Here is a 24,969-nt window from a genome sequence, read left to right on the forward strand (position 1 = left end):
CAAAGGACCACATATTCTGTGACTCCATTTATATGAAATGTCCAGTCTAGGCAAATCTACAGAGAGACAAAGACAAATCAGTGGTTGCCTGGGATGGGGAATGACTACTAATGGGTGTAGGATTTGGGGATGGTGATAAGGATGGTGATGAAAACATCCTAAAACTGACTGTGGTGATGGCTGAACAACTCTGTGAATATATTTAAAGCCACTGAATTGAATACTTTTATCTTTTTAAATTTTGGAATATAGGTTCACACACAACATCACATTAGTTCCCGGTGTATAACATAGTGATTCCGCAAGTTTATACATTATGCTGTGCTCACAAGTGTAGCCCCCATCTGTCCCCATACAACACTATCACAGTACCACTGACTATATTTCCCTATGATGTGCCTGTCATCCCCGTGATTTACTCCGTAATTTTTTTTTAAAGATTTTATTTATTTATTTGAGAGAGAGAGAATGAGAGACAGAGAGTACAAGAGGGAAGAGGGTCAGAGGGAGAAGCAGACTCCCTGCTAAGCAGGGAGCCCGATGCGGGACTCGATCCCGGGACTCCAGGATCATGACCTGAGCCGAAGGCAGTCGCTTAACCAACTGAGCCACCCAGGCGCGCCCCTACTCCATAATTAGAAGCCTGTATCTCCCGCCCAACTTTACCTATTTGCCAACCTCCCTACACCCTCCCCTCTGGAAACCATCAGTTTGTTTGTTCTTTGTATTTATAATTCTGATCCTGCTTTCTGTTTATTCAACTGTTTGTTTAGATTCCACATGACTGAAATCATATGGTTTTGTCTTTCTCATTTCTCTGACTTATTTATTTTGGCACAAGACCCTCTAGGTCCATCCATGTTGTTGGAAATGGCAAGATCTCATCCTTTTTTATGGTCATGTACTATTCCAGTGTGTGTGTTCCACATCTTCCTCACCCATTCGTCTTATCGATGGACACTTAGATTGCTTCCATATCTTGGCTGTTATAAACAATGCTGTAATAAACATAGCAGTGCATTTATCTTTTTAGATTAGTGTTTTCTTTTTCTTTAAATACCCAGTAGTGGAATTATTGGATCATATGGTAATTCTATTTTTAGTTTTCTGAGGAACCTCCACCTCCACAATGTTTTCCACAGTGGCTGTACCAATTTACACTCCCACCAACAGTGTACAAGGTTTCCTTTTTCTCCAAATTCTTGCCAACACTTATTTGCCTTTTTGATTTTAGCCATTTTGACAGGTTTAAAATGATCTCACAGTGTTGTGATTTTCATTTCTCTGATGAGTGATGTTGAGCATCTTTTCATATGTCTGTTGGCTATCTTTAGAGCTTCTTTGGAAAAATGTCTACCCAGATCCTATGTCCATTTTTTAATTGGAATGTTTGTGGAGTTTTCTGGTGTTGAATTGATGAAGTTCTTTATATATTTTGGACATTAACCCCTTACTGGATGTATCATTTGCAAATATCTTCTCCCATTCAAGTAGGTTACCTTTTGGTTTTGTTGATTGTTTCCTTCGCTGTGCAAAGGCTTTTTATTTTGATGTAGTCCCAACAGTTTATTTTTGCTTTTGTTCCCCTTGCCTCAGGAGACATATCTAGAAAAATGTTGCTATGGTCGATGTCAGAGAAATTACTGCCTATCCTCTCTTCTAGGATTTTTACGTTTGTTGATCTCACATTTAGATCTTTAATCCATTTTGAGTTTATTTTTGTGTATGGTGTTAGAAAGTGGTCCAGTTTCATTCTTTTACGCTGAACTGTACACTTTAAACGGGTATGTGAACTATATATCAAGAAAGCTGTAAAAACTATATACAGTGAAACGACAGAGTAATATTTCCAAATATGCCATATTCATGGGTTATACTGAAGCTACTGAATATTTGTAAACCCCATCAAAATGCTGTAAGAGGATCCAAAAACGTTCAAGCTGTTAAAATGCAGAAGCACTTAATTCTAAAACCAATGACCCAGCTGAGCTTGCTGCAGAAAGGGCAGGAGCCAAATGCGGTTATGCTACACCTAAATTCTAGTGTTGGGGGAGGCATTAGCACAGCTTCATTGTAACAATTAACACTTATACAGTGTTCCCTTAGTGCCAGGACCCGTCAGAAGGGCTTCACATCTACTTTTCTCAAAACAATTTATGAGGATACTGAGGAGAAAATAGACTCTCTTGTCCAAAAAGCCACATGACAGTTGATGGTCTGAAAATTCAAAACCCAAGTCTAACCCCAGAGCTTGCATTCTTAACTGATATGTCAACCTCCCTTACTAAACAAAAAGCTGATAAATAACTCATTTGAACCTGATCATCACCCTCCTCCTACATGGTTTATGTACTACCCAATGAGATTTACAACAGCAAGGTAATATAAAGAGATGTATGAAAACCTATCACACATAACAAAATATTCACATTCTATGTACCTTCTGTATTACTGACTGTTGGCTCAGGAGTGATTCTCCCATCATGAATATTAGGGCTCTCCTCATCGGCATATACCAGATGATCATCTTCTCTATTTTCTGGCCACTGTGGTACCTCTCTTGTGTCTGTTGAGCAGCTGCATACATCTTCATTCTTGTTGAAGTATCTTTGTAGCCATCCTGGCACAATATTCTTAACAGATTCTGTAACCCTGCTAAGAATGCCCTGTTGGAAGAAGAAATACATAAGGCAGTTTTAGAAATTTATCTTTTTAAATATGTACCTAATTACAGAAAGCCACATCAAGCAAAACATGACTACTTCCAACAAAGCTTCCTGAAGTTCAGTTATTTGAGTTAATGCTGACATGATGGTTATTTTACAAATGCTATAGACATTACGAAATTCCTACTTTTTTCTTTCTTCCATATGCAGACATCCATGAGTCAATAACTGCCCCAAATGGCCCCATACTCTAACCCTTAAAAACTCCTACAAACCATCAAATAAGCCATATACTTTTTAGATTGAGTAATAAGATAATGCACTAAAATATTATAATCCCAGAGTAAAGGCATCTATTTTGATTCTAGCATATTAAAAGAAGTAACACTTCCTTTCCAACCAGGGCCCGGCAGAATGGCTCCTGCAAAGAAGGGTGGCAAGAAGGGCCGTTCTGCCATCAAGAAGGTAGTAACCAGAGAATACACTATCAACATCCACAAGTGTATCCACAGAGTGGGCTTCAAAAAGCGTGCCCCTCAGGCACTCAAAGAGATCCGGAAATGTGCCATGAAGGAGATGGGAACTCCAGATGTGCACATCGACACCAGGCTCCACAAACTTGTCTGGACCAAAGGAATAAGGAATGGTCCATAACCATACCCATGTGCCGTTGTCCAGAAAATGTAACGAGGGCGAAGTTTCACCAAACAAACTCTATGTGTTGGTTACCTATGTACCTGTCACCACTTTCAAAAATCTAGTTAATGTGGATGAGAACTAATCACTGATTGTCAAATAAAGGTATAAAACTGCAAAAAAAAAAAAAAAAGCAACATAAACAATACCTTCAACAGCTTCCTCAAGCAATTATTTTCTTGCACATTAAGAAAAAAATTGGACAAATAAAAATGAGGTTTTTAAAGATATATAACAATCCAACATAATAAACTCAATAAATAACCTAAGATTTTTTTGATGGGAAAATTCTGTTACATCAAATGTTGTCTGAAGATCTAAGGAATTAATTTTATTATGACAACTATTAAAGGGAGGGGAAAAAATGTGGTACAACTATCAGTACTATTAACATTTATTGCAGCTTTGCTATGTGCCAGGCACTAAGTAACTTACCTAAGGTACAAACACAACCACTATGGTTTATCTAGGGATAAAATAAGGGAAGGGCTTTGGGATTGGTAGGACCTAGGATAAAGTTTGAGTACATCCCTGTACTTTGATTTACTCTAGGGAAAACAACAACATCCACTCCAACCTGAGAGAGAATTATAAGAAGATCAAACGAAATAATGTGAAAGCACTTCACAATTTCCAAAATATAACAGTAACATACTAATAATTTTATTACTAATGAGGAAGAAAAAAAACTAGCAGAAACAAACAGGGGAGATAAGCAAGTTTAAGCAATGATTTCCTTCATAAAGTAGCATTAGTAGAGTTTCAAAGAAAGAATCACAGGAGGGAAAACATGAATTGGCAGGTACAAAAAACAGTTAAAAATCAAGGCAGAATATATAAATCTACTCCGAAAGCTAACCCAAGACAAAGAGACCTTGAAATATCCTGTCAACAGAAAAGATGGAACACACTTCTAATACTGGCACTTGAATAGTATTTTCTCCACTATTTGAAAGGTGTAGGTAACAACTGGGAAATATGTAATTATTTTTCCACCTAGTCTCCAAACAGAAATTTTGAACCACAATGATGTAAGCTCTCCAGCAACATAGAAAGCCAGCAGCCCTATAAAAAAGACTCCCTACTGAAAAGCACAAATTCACTGTTCCCCTCTCAATGCTAATGTTACACAGTATTAGTTCCTTTGGAAAGAAAGATTAATATAACTACATCCATGATTTAGTATTTATAAAAAGATACATACAATATTATTATTTATTTTTACTTATTATTTATACTTAAATATTTATTTACCCCCTCCCTATATATTTCAAAGACTGAAAAGTGCTTACAAGATATAACATCATTTTTTTTTTTAAGAATTTATTTATTTGACAGACTGAGACACAGCGAGAGAGGGAACACAAGCAGGGGGAGTGGGAAACAGAGAAGCAGGCTTCCCACTGAACAGGGAGGCCGATGCGAGGCTCGATCCTAGGACTCCGGGATCATGACCTGAGCCAAAGGCAGATGCTCAAAGACTGAGCCACCCAGGCGCCCCTACAAGATATAACATTATTTAAATAAGACTTGAAAAAAAGTAACTTGATAAGAAGCGGTAAGTTAGCTTGAGCGTGATAGCAAGAATTTAAGGTAAAATAAGTTTTTTTGTGAACTTTTAAGGTGTTAGGCTACTAAAAATACCAGAGATTCCCTGTGATCCCTGCTCACTTAAGGGGGCAAGTCTAGGGTGCCTGGGTGACTCAGGTCATGATCCCAGGGTCCTACGATTGAGCCTCACATTGGGGGGGGGGGTCCCTGCTCAGCAGGGAGTCCGCTTCTCCCTCTCCCTTTGCCCCTCCCCCCTGCTCTCGCTCACTCGCTCTCTCAAATGAATAAATGAAAAATCTTTAGGGGCGCCTGGGTGGTTCAGTCGGTTAAGCTCCTGCCTTTGGCTCAGGTCATGATCCCAGGGTCCTGGGATGGAGCCCCACATCGGGCTCCCTGCTCAGAGGGGAGCCTGCTTCTCCCTCTGCTCCTCTCCCTGCTTGTGCTTGCTCTCTCTCTCTGGTAAATAAATCCTTAAAAAAAAAAAAAAAAAAAAAAAAGGAGGGGGCGAGTACAGAGCAACTTAAAATTAACACCATACTTCACTAAAGGTCACTTATGGGGCAGCATTAGGTATTGTGCAGAATAATCAGTAAACAAAATTGAATAGTCAAAATGGATAAAATAAAGCTCACTCACTAAAGTTCATGAACTTTGCTTGGATCCTTCTCTTTTCTAAACTAAAATGTAACCAATGTATCTGATCACAGCCCACAGTTGCTCTAGTACAAGGAAAGTAGAGCGAGAGAGGAGTTACTGGTGGCATAAGTAAGGGTAGCATGAAGATCCTGACAGTAAAAAGAAAGAACAGGTGTTAAAACTGACCTGGAACCATTATAAAAAAACCAACATCCCTAACTTCAGGATACCTCTTAGGGTAAATGACCCTAAGGCAACCACAAAAATTAAGCTCAGTGGACTCGCATGTAATGGTTCCCAAAGTGTGGTCCCTTTATGGGTAATGTCAGCATCCCCTCAAGCCCTCTCCAAGCCCGACTAAACTCAGAAAAGCAGGGCTCACCTGTTTTAACAAACTTTCTGGAGTGGTTCCTATGTATGCTAAAGTTTGAGAACGACCATTCTAGTCAAAGACATTAGGAAATTAGATGCATTTCAGGAAACTACATTTTAGGGAAAAGGTCCCTCTGTAAGAAGGAAATAAAAATTATACTTAAGTCCTAAGATCTGGAAAACATATGTATGTGGAACTCTAGTCAGACAGTAATTAAAATACATTGTAAGATACTCTAAAATTACTCAAAAAAACAAATCTTACAGTGAGTGGACTGTGCTGAATATAATGCAGCTTATACAAGTATTTTCCCAGTGATCCCCAAACTTTAGCCATGGTTTTTACCTGCACTATTATTAATGGTTTTCTTTCTATCCATTCATTACTCTCAATAAATTTAGCTCTTCCTACACAGTAAAATCTATCAAATCACAGATCTGATGCTGCATTGGTCTTCACTTGCTCTTCCCTCACTCCATCCTTGACAGGCCATCCAACCAAACTGGCTTCTTACCAGAAGGTAGGACTGGCCCCTAAGATACCAGGGGATACTAGAGATTATGGAAGGCAGGAAAGAGAAGTCGTTCTTGTGCTTCCTCTCTTATCAAAGGCCCCCCCATCTCTAAAACCCTGCTCCAGCCAGGTGGCCATTCCTCCACTCCAGCTACACCATTTCTTCCTTATCCTTCCAGTCCTGGAAAGAGTAGCAGCTTCCCACTACTGCTAATTTCTGGGCATCTTGCTATCCAGTATCTACTCCTTTAACCACCAGCATATCTCTATGTAGACTCTTTCTTTGTTTCTTGCAGGGTCCCTAACTGATAAAGCAGTGCTATTTCCTAATTTTTTTTCCTAATGAACATGAAAATTAAAGAGTCAGTCCATGTAGCTTTAACAAAGGAACACACATACAACACTTGGGGAAGCACTCATACTTACTCAAAAGTTACATCCAATCTTTATCTCTGTAAAATACTTTAGAATCTTGTCTAACTTACAAAGGTAAGCACAGACATTACTTTGTTCATTCTATCAATACTTACTAATCACACACTACATGTCAGGCAAGGAACAGTGGGGCGACAGCAGAAACAAGTTCCTGCTCTCTGGGAGCAAATACACCAGTAAATATAGTATGAACACATACTATAGCGATTCAATGCTATGAACAAAAATAAAGCAGCAGAGCAAAATGGGATAGTTATTTTATACAAGCAAAGATCTAGCCATGCAAATTTCTAGTGAACTATTATAGACTGAGAGAACAAAAATTGCGAAGTCTTAAATATAGGACTGTCCTTGGCACATGCTAAGGTTCTGGTAACCTTATTAATAAATACAAAATCTAGTAAGTCTTAAAAAACTACTGAAACCTTTTATAACTCTTTAATCATATGTGTGTGAATCTGTGTAATCCTTTGTTCTGTAGCTTATATACCTACCTAGTCACTATAAAAGGACTAAAACAGCAGATCTCAAATTAAAGTCTTCAAATCAGCAGCATTGGTGTCACCTTTGAGCAAGTGAGAAATGCAAATTTGTTTTAAGAAGCTCTTGAGGTGATTCTCACACAAATTAAAGTTTGAGAACCAGTGTACTAAAATCATCTAAAACTCAGTGACCTGTTTCCCAATTAAGGCCATTGGTAAACGTTAACTGTCGTACAAGCTTAACTACAATATAAAGTTTTACCTAATCAAATCTTTAAAAAAAAGGCTGGGGGGGGGCGCCTGGGTGGCTCAGTCATTAAGCATCTGCCTTCAGCTCAGGTCATCATCCTGGGATCAAGCCCCACATCAGGCTCCCTGCTCCGCAGGAAGCCTGCTTCTCCCTCTCCCACTCCCCCTGCTTGTGTTCCCTCTCTTGCTGTGTCTCTGCCAAATAAATAAATAAATAAAATCTTTAAAAACAAAGTTTTACCTAAAAGACCACCCTATTTCCATGATTATCTTATTATCAAATACATCATACCATTATATCAATTTTTTAAATACCTACTTTATAATATCAACTCTGAAACTCAAACCAGCAGTTTGATTCAAAAGGCTTACTTTTGAATCTATTTCCAATGTAAAAGACTTATTTAACACACTTCATTATAGTAAATAACCAACTACCAGATGTTAGAATTTTTAAAAACTGATAGGGAAAATAGAAATCTGATTATGCACAGAACTGGGTAGACTATAAAGAGATAAGGGACTTTGTCTATCAAATAGACTTGGAGAGATACCTCCCTGCCCAGCAATTTTTTTTTTTAAGAGTTCTGAAGTACCAAAGGATACATCAGCCACTAAATGGAAAAGTGAGAAAGAATGAAGAAACTAGAAAAGGGGAAAAGCTCCTCTGATGCTATTACTAAAGAAGGTCTACATTTTCAGGAGTTCTTGAGAGAAAATGTTTCAGGTCTTTATGGGAATGAGGCAAATCAGCTTCCTATATGGACCTGAAGAAGAACCACTTAACCCTGACGGGGCACCTGGGTGGCTCAATCGTTAAGCGTCTGCCTTCGGCTTAGGTCGTGATCCTAGGGATCGAGCCCCGCATCGGGCTCCCTGCTCCTCGGGAAGCCTGCTTGTCCCTCTCCCACTCCCCCTGCTTGTGTTCCCTCTCTCGCTGTCCGCCAAATAAATAAATAAAAATTTAAAAAAAAAACTTGACTGGGAAAGAGACATACACGGAGTAAAGGTCTACTACGGTGTGAATATTTAAGTCCTACTTTACCAGATTAACTTCTCTAACTTTCAGAGGCTTCAGTGGTAAGCAAAACTGCCACCATTATAACTTGATGTCAGTTTTCCACAGAAAACCTTCTCTGATCCTCCAAGTCTGGGACAGGCACCCCCTGTACTTCCTACACGATGGCAATCTGTCAAGCAGGATGGTAAGCAGTCTGTCCATCAGCTCCACTAGAGCATCACCTCTGTGAGGACAGGCACGGTTCTGTACAGTGCACAGATCAGCTGTTTTAATTTATCTACAACTGCAATAAAAGAAAAAAAATTTATCCACAACTGCACTGCTCAATCAATTTCTTATGCCCACATAGGAATATTCTGTGACAAATTGCTAAAAAGGACTTCAGCAAATCTAGAATTCAAAAATAAGTAATACATTTTCTTGGTGTAATAGTTTCACCTTAAGAAAATATCATTTTGTTGCCACACTAATAGCCCTTCCTCCAAAAAACAACTTGTGAAACCTATCCAAGAGTGCGGGAAAATGGAACCATCCCTCTGGAATGACAAATTAACACAAAGCCAACTAAATGAAGAAAAGCAGAAAGGTAGCCAAAGAAAGCAAAATTAATGAAGGGCTTAGGAAAATCAACAAAACAAATGGGGCATTAAAATTTTTAAAATACTCCTTATAACCCTAAAGCAAAGTCTATACTAGGTAATCATAAATAATGAAGTTAATTTTAAGGATTAAGAGTGAATCTTTAAATGTGGACTAGTTAAACTGAGTCTTTTCTTTCTTTCCAAGAACTAAGGGTTCTTCGTTTGCCAAAACATGGCAAAAAAAAAAAAAAAGTCAAAAATGCCACTGATATTTACAATAAATAATCTGGGGACCGGAAGTAAATCCAATTCAACACTAAATACATATTAAGCACATTCAATGTGTAAGACACTGTGACTATATTAACTTTTCAAATTACTTTTAACCAGCCAAGGATTAATGAAAGAGGGTGGAGGAGGGATAAGGCTCTTCCACAATTCTAACTCAGAACTCATTAAGAAAAAAAAAAAAAGACATTATTTCTTGTGTATCTTTTCACCAATTTGTAATTTCAGAATTATGAGACAACATCTCTCCTACATGGCCAACTCCTTACCATGAGTATATGGTCTTCCCTCTCCTTGTATTTCAACTCGCTTTTCTCCACATTATCCTCTATTAAATAGTAGTATTCAGATTATAAAATCTCCTTTCTCAAATAACTTCACTGGATCTCTAACTATAAATATCAAATATAACCTGTCTTCAGTTCTTTTTTTAAAGATTTAATGAGAGAGAGAGAGCGCGCGCGCGAGCAGGAGCCAGACAGCACAAGTCAGAGAGGGGCAGAGGGAGAGGGAGAAGGAGGCTCCCCGCTAAGCAGGGAGCCCTACATGGGGCTAGATCCCAGGACCCTGGGATCATGACCTGAGCTGAAGGCAGACGCTTAACCGACTGAGCCACCCAGGCACCCCAATTTATCTTCCATTTTGATTTCTATCTGCTCTTTTGGCTGCCTTTATGTTGAGACCTGTCACTTCCTTTTCTTCCAGGGTTCTGTGCACACTCCCCACTGAACTCCTCTCGTAACCCCCTGAACTCCTCTCGTTACCCACTGAACTCCCATGTCACTAGGTTCTCCTTTCCAAACTTTTTTGAAAGTCTTACTTCATAGTTTCCCTAATCAGTTTTCCCCCTTGCTCCCTCCAAACCCAAATGAAGAGTAAGGGCTAAGAACCCAAGACTTCACATGAGACTTAAAAAATATCTAATTATAAAAACATCTTAAATGCTAAAGAGTAAAAATCTAGATGCCATCATAATCTTTCAGTTACTGCTAGTTTTAGAATATATCTATTCTAACATTAATTTTAACAATCATCTGTATTATAACTTTAACACACAACTATTTCCATGAGTGAAAAAAGTAATGAAGTATACAAATTCTAACATGGTTATATTGAATCTGGTTTCAATAATCTGAATTTAACTTCCAAATTTAAGCTACTCTGTCATATTTTACAACCTACAGTCATTCAGCAGCCAAGGTTCCCCTATCCACAGTCCAAATCCTGCTAGCCACTTAAAATCCATACTTTTCATTTATCTGCTCAACCTCAAGAGATGAAGCCAAAAAAAACATGAGCATAAAAAACTGTGCTGGCTAAAAAGATTTTAAACTACAACTGGCCACAAATTTCAACCTCCTTCAAAACTCTGTCCTAATGCAGTAAGGAGAAACATGACCTGGCTTAGTCTCTTATTTTTAGTTATCCATATTATAGAGCTGTATTAATAGATAATTAAAAGTAATCTAACAAGGACAATAAAAGGAACCCCTAAATCCTTTCAAACTAGCCATAGGAGACCAAATAAAGCCCAAAGCAGTAATCTACTAAAAGTTACCTATAAGATATTGTCACGGGGCGTGTGGGTGGCTCAGTCATTAAGCGTCTGCCTTCGGCTCAGGTCATGATCCCAGGGTCCTGGGATCGAGCCCCACATCGGGCTCTCTGCTCAGCGGGAAGTCTGCTTCTCCCTCTCCTACTCCCCCTGCTTATGTTCCCTCTCTCGCTGTCTCTCTCTCTCTCTCTCTGTCAAATAAATAAATAAATAAATCTTTAAAAAAAAAGGTTGTATTTAGGGCACCTGGGTGGCTCAGTTGGTTAAGCAACTGCCTTCGGCTCAGGTTGTGATCCTGGGGTCCTGGGATTGAGCCCCGCATCGGGCTCCCTGCTCAGTGGGGAGACTGCTTCTCCCTCTCCCTGCCACTCCCCACTGCTTGTGCTCTCTCTCTCAAATAAATAAAATCTTTAAAAACAAACAAAAGGTTGTATTTAATCGCAACAGTTTCAAATGAGTCCTTACTATACATATGCCAGGTCCTCTTATAAGAGATTTACTCATCTCATTTAACCCTCACAACAATTTCCATTTTACAGACGCATAAATTAAGCAGAGAGAATTTAAGTAACTTCTCTAAGTCCTGGCAGAACAGGATTCAAACCTGGATGCTCTAATTCCATTATAGTACATTTTTTCCCTACCAACTATTTCCAGTTCTGTTTCCACTGATAGTATTTAACATCTAAAATAAAGCAAATGGGGCACCTGGGTGGCTCAGTCGTTGAGTACCTGACTCTTGGTTCCGGCTCAGGTCCTGATCTCAGGGTCATGAGAGCAAGCCACAAGTTGGGCTCCGTGCACAACGCAGAATCTGCTTGAGATTCTCTCTCCCTCTCCCTCTGCCCCTCCCGCTCGTGCTCACTTGCTCTCTAAAATAAATAAATAATAAATAAATCTTTAAAAAATAATAAGATAAAATAAAGCAAATAAAGATAAAAGTAAAGGCAGAACCACTTAGTGACTTCTGGAATGACTTAGGTATTCCATGTCTAAATTATCATTCCATTACAAAACTGAGAATACTTTTTCCCCCATCAGATCCCAAGTGGGACATACTGGAAGAAAGTATCATATAGAAACTACCGAACAAAAAATCCCAAACTATCATATAAATCAGGGTTGGGCAAACCATGGTCTGTGGGCCAAATTCAGCCCTCAGCCTGTTTTTATACAAGCCTCAGGCTAAGAATGATTTTTACATTTTTTAAAGGGTTGTAAAAACAAAACAACGAACTTGCGCGGCAACAAAGCCTAAAATATTTACTATCTGGCCCTTTACAAAAAAGTTTGCAGACTCCTAATCTAAGCTACTCAATAAAGAGGTTCCCTCCTTTTTCTAAAATAGCTAAATGCAAAAACCGACTTGGTGTAAGACAAACTACATCCAGGTAGATAAAATGAGTGGATTCCCTCAGCTCCAAACCAGAAGACAAAAACCCCTTAAACACACCCCCCAAAAGAAAGGACAAAAACAAGTAATTCCCTCTCACCAGGAGGTGGCAGTAGACTCTTTCCCAGGCAAGGTTTTGGTTTCCCCAGCAAGGTTTTGGTTTCCCCATGGGCTCAAGTTTTTTGTGGTGACTATTACGAAAAGCTTAATAGCCAGAGCTGACTTCCTGGGCCTGACAATCTGCACAAGAAATGGGAAAGGAAACTGAAGGGGTGACAAAAACCGCATCTTTGGTGACCTGTTCATTCCCAACTAGAAAAATGATACCATTTCCTAAAGGCATCTGGGTTGAGTTAGAAGGCAAGTGAAAATGATCGACTTACATTATTCAGGGCTGTTCTTCATTTTTGCTTCTACAATTCTTTAAGTTACTACCCTTCAGTTAGTTGAGTAAGACAATGGATTTCTGTTTCCAAACTTCAAGAAAGATGGCATTTTAAAGATGAGAAGTTAAAAGGAAAAAATGTAATCTTTAGATGTATCTCAGCAGAGCTAAACCAGAAGTCAAAACAGGAAATTACAAGTCAGTAGAACACACGCAAAAGTTGCAGGTACTGCATGACTGCACAAGCTAATTGGCCTGACAGGCAATGGCAAACATCCATGAACTAACAGGGCCAGACCTCTCATTCTTATTCCAACCCTCTACTATACAGCAAAAAACTTCATTTTTGCCCAGAAACCCATGGACACTTAATCAAGTAACATTAGTGTAAAACATGCCATGTCATGAAGCTCCTTGCTATTCATGATGACTCAGCAGCTGCTACAAAACATAGAGGTGACAAACCTAAGACAGTAGACAGCAAGCAGGTAGTCTTTTAAGTCCACAAAAGTTCCAGCAAGGACTAAAGACAGTTTTTATTTTAAGGTTTTAAAGACTGAACATTTTTTTGGTATACTCCTGGATACTTTGGTAGTTTCTGCTAACATTAAGTAACACTGGCAGGGTTGATCAAGAAACCCCAAACATCTTTAATCACAATCCAAAAGCTAAAATGTATTTTCTTCTTCAGTTAAATGGCTAGGACAGAAAGCTAAAAGTATTCTAGATGGGGAGAAATGATAAATTATCAAACTCTAAAGCAAAACTAAACAGCCTAAAATCATATCAGCTCTAAGACAACTGGGATCATAGGTATTATGATGTTAAGGCATCATCTCCCCAAAATTAGATTTTTATGTAAGTACATTTAAAAATAAGCTGTGATTGTAACTTTTGCCACCTGGAATATATTAGCTCCTTTCCAATCTCTGTCCAGACCATACAATATATGTATTTAAAACATTTCGCTTTTTATATAGTAACTTTCTTTTAAGAAGATCTAAGAAAGCACTCAAAGACATTTATTCTTCAGGAGAAACAGAAAGCATGTGTGTCTAACTTCCATTCTACAAAAGGATTAGGTTAAATGGCCAGGCGTGTGACCTGAATTCTAATCTTAAATTTGCCTGTAAGTACCCTCTGGTTCCTCACAAAGAAATCTGAAAACCAATCATTTTCTGTATATATCTGGAGGAAAACGTAATGTCAAGACTTCTAACCATTAGCAGAGAGCTACTTAACATTGTAAATCACCATTTTTACCATTAAAGAAAAATTTCCCCCAAATTTCTACTTTAAAAGTTTTTTTAATGATACAATTTAACACCATCACCAAACATGTTATTCAAAAACCATCACCACCCAGAATAAAGCAATCTAGGAATTCTACCTTTAACAGGATGCTACAAGTTATCAGACCTTTTTGCTATACTTTTGTTTTTTAACAAGTTTAAGACATAGACTTCGGGCACCTTTGTCTGATAAGTTTTGTAAGTGACTTTTATTAAAAGAAATTTTTAACAGTTTCCTATTCAATTCCCATAGCAAACAAGTAAGAGGTTTTTAAAAATTGGATTTTCTCAAAATCAAATGTCTCATTTACAGTTAGGATAAACTCGTTTTCATAATTTCAAACACCCATGAGTGCACAAGGTGGTTAATGATAAGACCGCCAACATTCCTGGGTGTCAAAAGTACCTAAACTTCTAGAATACACCCCGTAATATTAAAATATTTCGTGCATGAGATCAGGACTGGAGTCCCGGTCAACTGTGCATAATAGCCAATTCTAGCCTCCAAAATAAAATGGGGTGGGGGGGGAGGATAGAAGGAAGGAGGGAAGAGCCTCGCAGCAGAGAAAAGACGTAAGGGGTGGAGAGGGACTTTCAAAAGCCCCAGGGCCTAGGTAACTATAACCCGGTTATGGGTGGGGGGGGCGGAATCTAAGCAGATGCTCTCAGATCGAAGGACACCGGCAGGGGAGACGCGAAATTAATAAGATGAAACAAAGTTATTCCACTTTCTGTGTAACAGCGCCCCATCCTCACCCCCGGTGCCTCGGAAGCAGACTGCCGGGGGACAGCCCCCTCCCCACACAAACTGAAACGCGGGAGACTAGAAAACAGCAAGCATACGAACCTCCAGCCACATCTTCTTTCTCCCTCGAGAGAACGTGAGTAATACGCTCAAACCCCCCAGTCCCCGCCAAAAACGAAAGAAATGCGCGCATCGTAGGCCTAGAATTTCCGTTCCCGCCCTACGCCCGTCTGGGGAAGCCCCTGTCCCAGAAGGCTGGGGGGAGGCGGCCCGAACCACACGTGTGTGCCGCAAAGACGGGCCTGTCTCAGCCCACTTCCCGTCGCCACCCCAGCGGCCTGAGATCCCGCCGCCTGGCTCGGGCCTTTCCGCAGGCCCTACCGTCCGCTCCACGTGGGGCGCCAGGGCCCCTCACCGCCTGTTCCCACCCGCTGAGTTCCCGACCCGCTGAGACACCACCACGTCGGGGTCCCGTACCTGGTGCTGTTGTCGCCCCTGCTGGTAAGGCTTAATTGGCCCCTGGTGGCAACGCCGCGTCCGGATCTTGCCGCCACCGCCCCCTCCTATTCCTCCGGCTCCCGAGGCCATGGCGGAGCCTCCGCTGCTTCCCGCTTCGGGGCGGGTAAGGGGGCGGGAGAGGCAGAGGTGGCGGCCTTAGAGCCCCCCCCGCCCGGCCCCAGCCCAAAAGTCCGCCTTCGCTGCCCACACACCGGAGCACAGGCACACCAGGAGCCGCGAGGTTTCGAGCAGGAGTGGAGAGAAAATGCGCGCTGGCAGCAGGGAAGGCGGTGGCGGCGAGAGAGGCCGAGGAGCTGGCTCCGGTCCGGCAGCCTCCCGCGGACCCCCGCCTCTGTGTATGTCACGGTCTCTATGGAGATCCCCCGCAGAGGACAGAGAGAGCCTCTCCAGGCGCTGCTTAGGCCTAACTCGATCGCCGGCTGATGGGGATTCTTCCGTCGCCCTAGCTGTAGCTGCCGCAGTTGAAGCCGCCGGCGCCGCCCGCCTACCCCTCCCCTCTGCGCACAGCGCCCGCCCCGCCGTCGTCGTCGTCGTCCCTGCAGTCGCCGCCGCTATTGCGCCTATTGCCGCTGCTAAGGCCGCCGCCGCGGTCGCGAGCCAGAACGCCGTCACTCGTCAGCGCCCGACGCGCTTGCATCATCACGCTGCGACCGAATGATAGGCCAAGAGCAAGGGAGGGCCCGTCAAGCCCGCGCTCTCGGCCGCGCGGCACGCTGGGAAGAGTAGTTCAGCGGAAGAACCCGAGTTCTCGGAAAGGAGGACGCGGAAGGAGATCCGCAGATCCGCGCAGAGGCACAAAGCCCGGAGCTCCATTCTTTTAACTGCACTTAGCCGTAAACTTAGACTTTGAAAGAGGCGTTCAACGTAAAAACAGTAACCTCCTTTCCCTCTACTTTCCCATTGGTTGGTAAAGCGGGCAGACAGTAAAATCAAAAACAGGAGCTAATATGGAGCAATTTTTTTTTAAAGGTTGAAAAACAACGTCCGAGATCTTTAAGCCTAAAGATGAATTAGAAAATGAGTTTCATTAATGTCCCATTAACATGTAAGGGCTTTGCTATCAAACAGGAGGGCTGGAATTCTGGCTCCATCATTCTCTAGCTTGACCTTGGATAAGTCAAAACTTTCTGAGCTTTGGCTTCTTCCTCTCTAAAATGGGAACCCCAAAATCCACGGTATAGAGCTGTTGTGATCATTTCTGTAGAGTACTTAGTACCTGTCCTGGTATACAAGAAATGCAATAAATGGTTAAAATTATTACCCACGCAGTCAGCTCACATTAGAGGTAAGTGGTAGGTTACCGGTCATAAAAGTATACATATATTTGCTCCGAATAGAAAGCATTATATTTAGGAAAGTAAGTAAGCTAGGATCAAAGGCTGAACCCACAAAGAATAGAGATTGTAGGAATTGACCGTTAGAAAGGGTTTGGTAGTCACATGGTCCAGCCCTTCCATTCAACTGATAGGACAGGGGTTCAGAGAATTCAGGTGGCACCTTCAAGCACAGCAGTCAAAGCCACGACTATAACTCAATGTTTAAGAGTTGAAACAAGTGCACAAATTAGTAGGGGGAAAAAATCTGCTGAAAAAACAACAACAACAAAAAAAACACAGGATTAGTGTTCCATTTGAGACAATTGATTTTAAAGCTTAATAATAGCTTTGGACTCAGACTTAATTTCAAATCTATCACTTACTAGCTGTGTAGCCTTGGGGAAGTTACTGATCCTCTTTCTAAGCTTCAGTTTCCTCATCTGCAAATAGAATGAACATTTACCTCAACGGGGTGGTGGTTCTGATGAAAGCATTAATGTATATATAACTTGTAATAACTGCTTAGAGAGAAAGCATGTAATATCCAGCTATCAGATACGAATTAACTCTAAGACATTCATACCATCTTCACCACCAAACTGTGCAATTCAAATCACTCTAATAATCATGTAAGTCAGATTGTGAAACCAAACTTCCAGTACCTTGGATTTTGTAGTACCTTTCAGCACCTAAGGAAACATGCTGTATCAGGCATAAGTTTATAGAGCAAATGGCTTTCAGTGGTACCTCTGACAATAATCACCAAGACTATAAAAAGTTGCTAAATATGACAGACAAAGTTAATTTACTTCCTCTTCTGTTTCCTGATCCTCCTCCCTCCATGCCCGGGCTCCACCAGTAACTCCCCCCTAGACCCCTCAGGTATACATAACTCTTTCCCCTGAAGCACTTCAACCTTTTTAAATACAATTGTTTCTCTTTCACAGTTCTTAGCTAGGTATTTGCTAATAAGCTAACTCATGGGGAAGATCTGTATCTGAATCTTTTTTTTTTTTAAAGATTTTATTTATTTATTTACTTATTTGACAGAGAGAGACAGAGCAAGAGAGGGAACCCAAGCAGCGGGAGTGGGAGAGTTTGGAAAAGCAGGCTTCCCGCTGAGCAGGGAGCCCGATGCGGGGCTCCACCCCAGAACCCTGGGATCATGACCTGAGCCAAAGGCAGACGCTTAATGACTGAGCCACCCAGGCACCCCTGTACCTGAATCTTTCATCGGGCTGCATACATAGAAGATGAAACTGTAGCCCTACCTCATTTTCCCTTTTCACCCTACCAGATTCAGAATTTCCAGCACAGGAGAGTGAACTGGCTGGGACTCAAAAATCATCCCTTTCTTGGTGGTTTGTTATTTGATGTGTGTGTGGGACAGCCTTCATATCCAAGCTTTGAAAAGGACATGCAAAAGAGCTGGGCCAAACTAAGACAAACTTCAGAATAGAAAACTGGTAGGAATTGGGGTGCCTGGGTGGCTCAGTCAGTTAAGCATCTGCATTCAGCTCAGGTCATGATCCCAGGGTCCTGGGACTGAGCCTCACATTGGGCTCCCTGCTCAGCAAGGAGTCTGCTTCTCCCGCTGCCACTCTCTCACTCTGTCTCTCAAAAAAAACAAACAAACAAAAAAATCTTGGGGCAGCTGGGTGGCTCAGTTGGTTAAGTGACTGCATTCGGCTCAGGTCATGATCCTGGAGTCCCGGGATTGAGTCCCGCATCGGGCTCCCTGCTCAGCAGGGAGTCTGCTTCTCCCTCTGAACCTCCCCCCCTCATGCTCTCTCTCTATCTCATTCTCTCTCTCAAATAAATAAATAAAATCTTTTTAAAAAATCTTAAAAGAAAATTGGTAGGAATTGAGGAAGTATGGAAAAATCCACCTCTCCTTTAGCCTTGATCTCAATTATTTACCCCATTTTATAGTTATTTCTTTGAAGTAAAACAGTATTTAAGGGAAGAATAATACATTATTCCTACATTCCACATTCATGTTACTGCGTTATTGGAAATGTTACCAGGCTTAACAGCAGAGAAGAAATAAAAGGCAAGAAGAAATTCACATTCAAAACTTCCTACAGCCTAATTTTACCCTGAAATAGTATCAGCCTCACTGTGGGATGAAGTAACTTCTTGTGCATAGTTTGGGTTCAAAAATAACATTGTTTCTATGCTGAAATTCAGTTTGGAGTTATAAATCACCAAACTTAAGAGTTCCTCATACATTTTTGGTACAGGACTCATTCTTCAGTTAGGAATTACTAGTAATAGAATGGATTTTAATAAAGCTATTCTGATTATAAAATTTAAACAATCTGCCCGCATTCGAACATACAAATGAACATTTCTCTAACAGATACTATATATAAATTGGAAAAAAGTATCAAATGACATGGAACAGTAATAGGGATTCTTGAAATCATTCCAGCCATAGTAGGAATTAACACGAAGGGAATAATTATTATTTAGTACTTATAATTAGTCAATTCCTATAGATGATCATTTTAATCCCTAAAAAACCAGTAAGATTCTGTAGTTCACAGAATTGGATGATATCACTCATAAGTTTTGTGTTATGAACTAGCTATCTTTTTTATTCATTCTTTTCCTTATTATTAATTTCTATTCCCATCAATCTTTAGACCTCTGAGAAGTGATCTTAAGTTTTGGGTTGTTTCAATGAGTGTATTTTAATAGAAACTCATTTCTCCCCTACTAGGTTTTAAACTCCATGAAGACAAGGATTTTTTTTTTTCTCACTTCCATATCCTGAACACATAGAACAGTGTTGATACGTAGCAGTCACTGTGTATAATACTACAGCTAATCACTACCAATGTCGACTTTCTATTTTATTGTAATAAATTGTATACTGATGAATACAGCTAAACTGCTTTATATAATCCTTCTGAGTTTGTACATATTTGTTTTCTATACTGCATAACAAATTATTTCTCAAATTAATTTATTTATTCAATGATAAAGCATTCAACAGCATCATGAACAAATCCCTATGATAATGGGGAGATTATCGTGTAATCCTAACAATCCTTAGAGGAACTTTTACAAATAAGGAAACTGGGCACTGAGGGAATAAAAAATATTTTTTAAATTATTTTTAACATAATGGCAGAGTCAATATTTGAATGATTTCTCCTCCTGCTGACTCCAAAGCCCATGCTTTTGCGCTCACTCTGTCATTTTTTAGCCAGTTTAGAAACCTATCTACCACTTAAAACTTTTTTCTTTGAAAAGATGATTTTCCACTTTAATGGAGACTAGCATACCTTAGAAACCTCTCTCTCTCTCTGATGGCCTCTACACTGACTAAAATGTTCAGATACTCGTTCTGTCTTACTGCATAGTGAGAATGGACATTTGCCAACTTTATGGTACGACAGCACTGGAAAGACCAGACTCAAATATCTGGCTTAGGATCACGTGGGAATGCAAGGACCCTCCTCGTGGCGTGGGGACATGAGGATATGCAGTAGGATGGGAGTGAAGAATAGATCAGCTGGGCCATTTGGGTGGAAGGGACATCCTACATTAGGCTTCCAAATTCAGAGAGAAGCCACATTAGCAAGATCAACAGAATTCAAAGTATATCATAAAAAAAGAATACGTGAAGGATAAAGAGAAAAACTAACAGCTATTTATATTCAGACCAAGTAGCAGAACCTCAGACAAAACACAGGAATTCCTTCCCAATAACCAAGTTTTCTACAAAGATTAGCCCAACTTCACTTTTCTTAAACCTGGACCCAGTTTTTTCAACCAAAATGGTTGGTTAAATTGGGAGAGATCTCAATCTATGAAAAGCCTGTTATAACTAGGGCCCCTGCCTCGCCCCCCAAAAAAACTTTTTTATCTTCCCCCCATACAATATGGTAACTGTCTGACAACTATGAAAGAGCACAGGGAGAGGCTGCTCACCCTGCTCTACAAGATAAAAACTATCCACTCATTTCAAATGAAATACAATTTAGTCTAAGGCCAATCTGGATTGAAAAACAGCCTTTATATATTCTTCAAAAGGTAGTCAGTTCTGGCCAAGGGAGTATTTAGAGATGAGAATTATAAGAAGTTAGAAAATTATGTTTATTTTATCTTAACATAAAATGAAGTATCCACTGTAATGTCTATTGAAGCAAATTATTATTTTTTTGAGAGTAGTTTTGGGTAGATCTCTATGATCTTCACACATTTTCATGTGCTAATTATTACCAAGCATTTCATTATATAGAAAAATAAAGTGAAATTCATTTCTTTTTTTTTAATTCATTATACACTTCAGTCTCAACTGGAGAAAATCCAAAGTGGGGTTGGGATTCTAGAAAGTTACTGGGTTTTTGTCTGTTTGTATTTGAAGGAAGAGGGGCCATAACATTGGGAAGATATTTAAAGATGCACCTCATTATGCTCTCATTAACTTACTGTGTTCTCTGTCTTTGGGGAATAAAGTAATACTTAAGACTAAATGAACTAACTAATATCAAATTTTGATTAACTACATATATCACTTAATTCTAACATGCCATATAAGATTTTTTCCTCTTCCTACTTACATCAATGTATACTAGCCTTTGGCATATACGTGTTTACATATATTCTATTATAGTTTAAGGCATATTTTAAACTTAACAATTCTAAATAGAAATCCAGTTCTATTGGATTCAATAATAACCAAACTCAGGAAGACCAGTTCCATCCTAACAAGATAGTTAATGAATTAGCTAGGATTAAACATTTTTGTCTAATATTCAAATATACACTAGTATAAGTATAAACAATTGAGACCAAGGCTAAAGGGAGATGTGGATAGTTATAAATCATTTATAAACATAATCTAAATATTAAAAAACATTTACTGAGGACCTACTATCTGGTGGTTTCTAGTATATGTCAGTGTACCAAACAGTAAAACAACCTCTGTTCACATGGGGCATTACACTTTATCATTTTGAGTTCTCTTAAAGTTTACTGCATTATGGTCTATTAGCCCCTAGAACATGACCCTAATAACTCACTCTCAAAATTCTACATTCTAGATTCTAAACACATGCTACTAGATTCATCCTATACAATAAATCCACTGGCTTGATTTCATTTTTAAAAATATAATTAACCAGTTACATTTAAAAACTGAACTCATCATTAAGGTTGCCAGCTATGTACAACTATAATGTTTGCAAAACTCAATTTGCTTGCACTAAGCTTTTTCATTTTTTCTTTTTTTTTTTCTTAAAGCATTTGTAGAGAAAGCTTGAATTTATCAGACTTCAATTCATTATGATGTTTCTTTTCAAGAGCATTCTGTGAATTAACATGTTAACAACCCTAACATACACATCATCTCACCACCACAAGAAAGGCACAACCTACCCAGTTGAAATGTGTCTTTTGGCCTCTTGCTACTCATGGACTAGCAGCACCAGTCCCCCAGGAACTTGTAAAGGGTCTCTGCCCATCCCAGGCCTTCTCAATCAGAATCTGCATTTTAACAAGATATCCAGGTGACTCATATGCACATGACATTTGAGAATTAACCATGCCACCGGAATTTATAAAGCACATCTGAAATGTTAAGGGCCTGAAACTAAACATTAGTTATGAAATATACCTGTGCATAGATATTTAAAGAACATTTTGCTAATTCCCAAATATCCTTATTTGTACGAGTTTTCTTTTTAGCCTTAACTCGTGAGAAACAAAGGACATGGATGTAGAATAAAATATCTCATAATCCAAGAAGCTAGGAGCTGAGAAAAGAAATATCAGACTACCTCCTTAGAAGTGCTATGACTTTCCTCTTTCCAAAGCACTCACAAAATTACTGTCAAGGTAGAAAAGCAAGCAGGAACAAACTCTAAGAGCAAATATTCACAGTACTGGGTTGGCATCCAACATCTAAAATGCAAGCAAAGAAGCCAGGCAGCTTGGAGTAAAATGTATAGATTTCACCTTTCCTAAACTGTAACAGAAATAACAGCTTTCAACTTGACAAATCATAAAAACAACTCAGAAGATTACCTACCTCTAATAGCTTGAGCTCTTAAATAAGTGCTATGAAGTCAATACAATATTCTGATGCAGTATTTTCTCCAAAAATTATTTCTGGAAAAAATTAATAATAATGGACCCTTTAGTCTAAAGATTTTCTGCACCTGCTCATCAAAACTATTCTTCCCACACACACCTAGAGTTTTTTCCTCCTACAATAAGGAAGGCATAAAACATGAAATACAAGAAATAAATCATTTTTAAAAAACTCACCTACACCGTCCCTCCTGGAAGCCAAACATAAATACATTTGCTCATTTGAACACTTACAGATAAAGGCATTAAGGTAATGAGTTATCCAAAGTTTCTATAAAGAGCAGGCTTAGGAATTCCCCCTTCCTCATTAATCTACAACAACCAACAATTTAAGAGTTGATGAACCAGCAGCTTATAGAGCATGTAGATTTTTTCCTCTTATTTAACATCTGGTACATTTCACCTTACTCCAGAGCAAGCAGAAACAAAATTAAACATATTTTTCTTTTTATTTTCATTGGCTTCTTTTTCCAAAGGAAGCTAGATAACTACCTGAAATGAAGTTCTGGATTTAACACATCCTTATTCTCCATTATCATAGGTAGCAGAGTTGATTTAATGGTTAGTTGATAAGCTGATTCTTAAGCCAGTGTGTATATAACCCGTGGCCTATGACCTCAACATATCTCACCTTGTTTGGATCCATTATATAGACAATAGAATATTGTGGGCTATGAAAAATACGGTTCTTCAAATCCAAAAACCAAAAAGAACTTTTCAAATATTCTCCAAAGCAGATGCGAGTGAAGTTATACTTACTATTCTACATTCAATACTAAGTAGGCAGTATTGCCATGCAAACAAAAGCAACTCCACAGACATTGAGCAAAGTCTACTTAAACACACCACCCCCCCGTGAGGGAAAACCACCTCGCACGTGAAGGTTTAAGTTCATGCATCGAATTAAAACATCAAAGCAGACCATCAGTCTCCGTAGAGGCCCGAACCAAGCAACAAACAGCTCTGCCAGCCACAATTAAATCCAAGCCATAACTTAGACGCTTTAAATTAGTAACAGTTAAACCAGCTCTTTTTCACTTGCTTGCTCATAAAATCTTGCCCCCGCTGTGAGTCAGCAGTGACTCATAAGCACTTCCTACAAGAAGCACCTGTTTTTAGGCCCATCCCTTGCAACCGAAGTGCTGAGATGAGTGATCTTAGCTTAATGCTTGCTAACATGGAAGTATCATTCCTCAGTTCTCTGCTACTAGATAATGCCAGGCAGAGCGCTGCAGTGACTGCAAACAGGTAACGGTCTGCAGCTGGCTGGTAAGGAGACCAATCTATAAAAGGGCACTAGGAGTTGCCAAGATTGGGAAGGAAAAGCCATTTTTCTGTTTTCACTGTTGGCCATTGCGAATATGCCTCTCCTTTAACTCCTTATCCCTATGGGCTGACCCTTCTGCAGCCAGGCTTCCTCAGGTACCAGCATCTTTCTTCTCTTAAGGTCTGGTTTGGGTTTACAAACAAAAGGGAGTGGACTTTTCCCCTTCATTTGGTCCATCGTTAACTTTAGAACTGGATCCTTTGAAAAGTATTAAAAACTGAAATGGAAAAAAGGAATCCAATAGTTCTTAGAAGCTGTCTGTCCTCATTTCAAGCTAAGGAAAAGAAAAGTCCAGTGGCCGGTTCCATGTCGTCTAAACAAGACAGGTCAGATCGTTTGTTTAGATTTTTCAGCAACTTTCTCTGAACACTCCCTATCCACGTGAGCAATATAGGCAAAGGGGAGATGTTTAAGGAGTGCCATAAGAGGGAAGAGGGGGCACTGAGAGAAGGGGAGAGCAAGTGCTAAATTCTGACAAATAGTCACAACTAGCCATTTCTGAAAACTCGTTGAAACTTCTGCCAGGTCCACAGCTGACCCGAACTCACCTTTGGTGTGTTCACTCTCCATAGGTCAGTCTTCTGAGTCCAGATTGGCTCCTTGCTGACCCAACTTCAAAAGCTATAAAATAAAGGAAGGGAAAATGACGGATACCTCGCAGGAATCATGCTGCAGAGCAGCAGAGTATCACTTACTAGCGCCCTAAATAATGAAGGACTAATGAATAATACATTCGAAAGAAAAGACCCTCCTTATGGCCACTTCAGGGTTTCCTAACATTTCATATCCTGAGCACCAGGCACAAATTGGAGAAGTGTTTATTGATTGGATGAGTTCATAT

At 39.8% G+C, this 24,969-nt stretch overlaps 1 protein-coding gene across 6 annotated transcripts in view; it reads right to left on the minus strand.

The window, feature by feature from the left end:
* The window catches only part of NUP153 (nucleoporin 153), an 82,355-nt gene extending 57,607 nt beyond the window's left edge, over positions 1 to 24,748 (minus strand). The window contains exons 1-4 of one of the 6 annotated variants that reach the window (XM_073877622.1): positions 15,339 to 15,471; positions 12,823 to 12,991; positions 12,540 to 12,679; positions 2,441 to 2,666 (exon numbers count right to left, since the gene is read on the minus strand). In XM_073877622.1, coding sequence (XP_073733723.1) covers positions 2,441 to 2,666; positions 12,540 to 12,608 — 295 coding nt within the window. In that variant the 5' untranslated portion in view covers positions 12,609 to 12,679; positions 12,823 to 12,991; positions 15,339 to 15,471. Of the gene's footprint in view, positions 1 to 2,440; positions 2,667 to 11,778; positions 11,919 to 12,539; positions 12,680 to 12,822; positions 12,992 to 14,963; positions 15,025 to 15,338; positions 15,472 to 24,676 lie in introns of those variants that run through there. The other 5 variants (XM_025891276.2, XM_073877623.1, XM_025891278.2 and 2 more) reach the window with 5 other exon arrangements.
* Positions 24,749 to 24,969: the final 221 nt, after the last annotated feature.

Source organism: Callorhinus ursinus, unplaced genomic scaffold, assembly GCF_003265705.2.
Source record: "Callorhinus ursinus isolate GAN/ISIS: 27379988/994484 unplaced genomic scaffold, GSC_fseal_2.0 scaffold26, whole genome shotgun sequence".
NCBI lineage: Eukaryota > Metazoa > Chordata > Mammalia > Carnivora > Otariidae > Callorhinus > Callorhinus ursinus.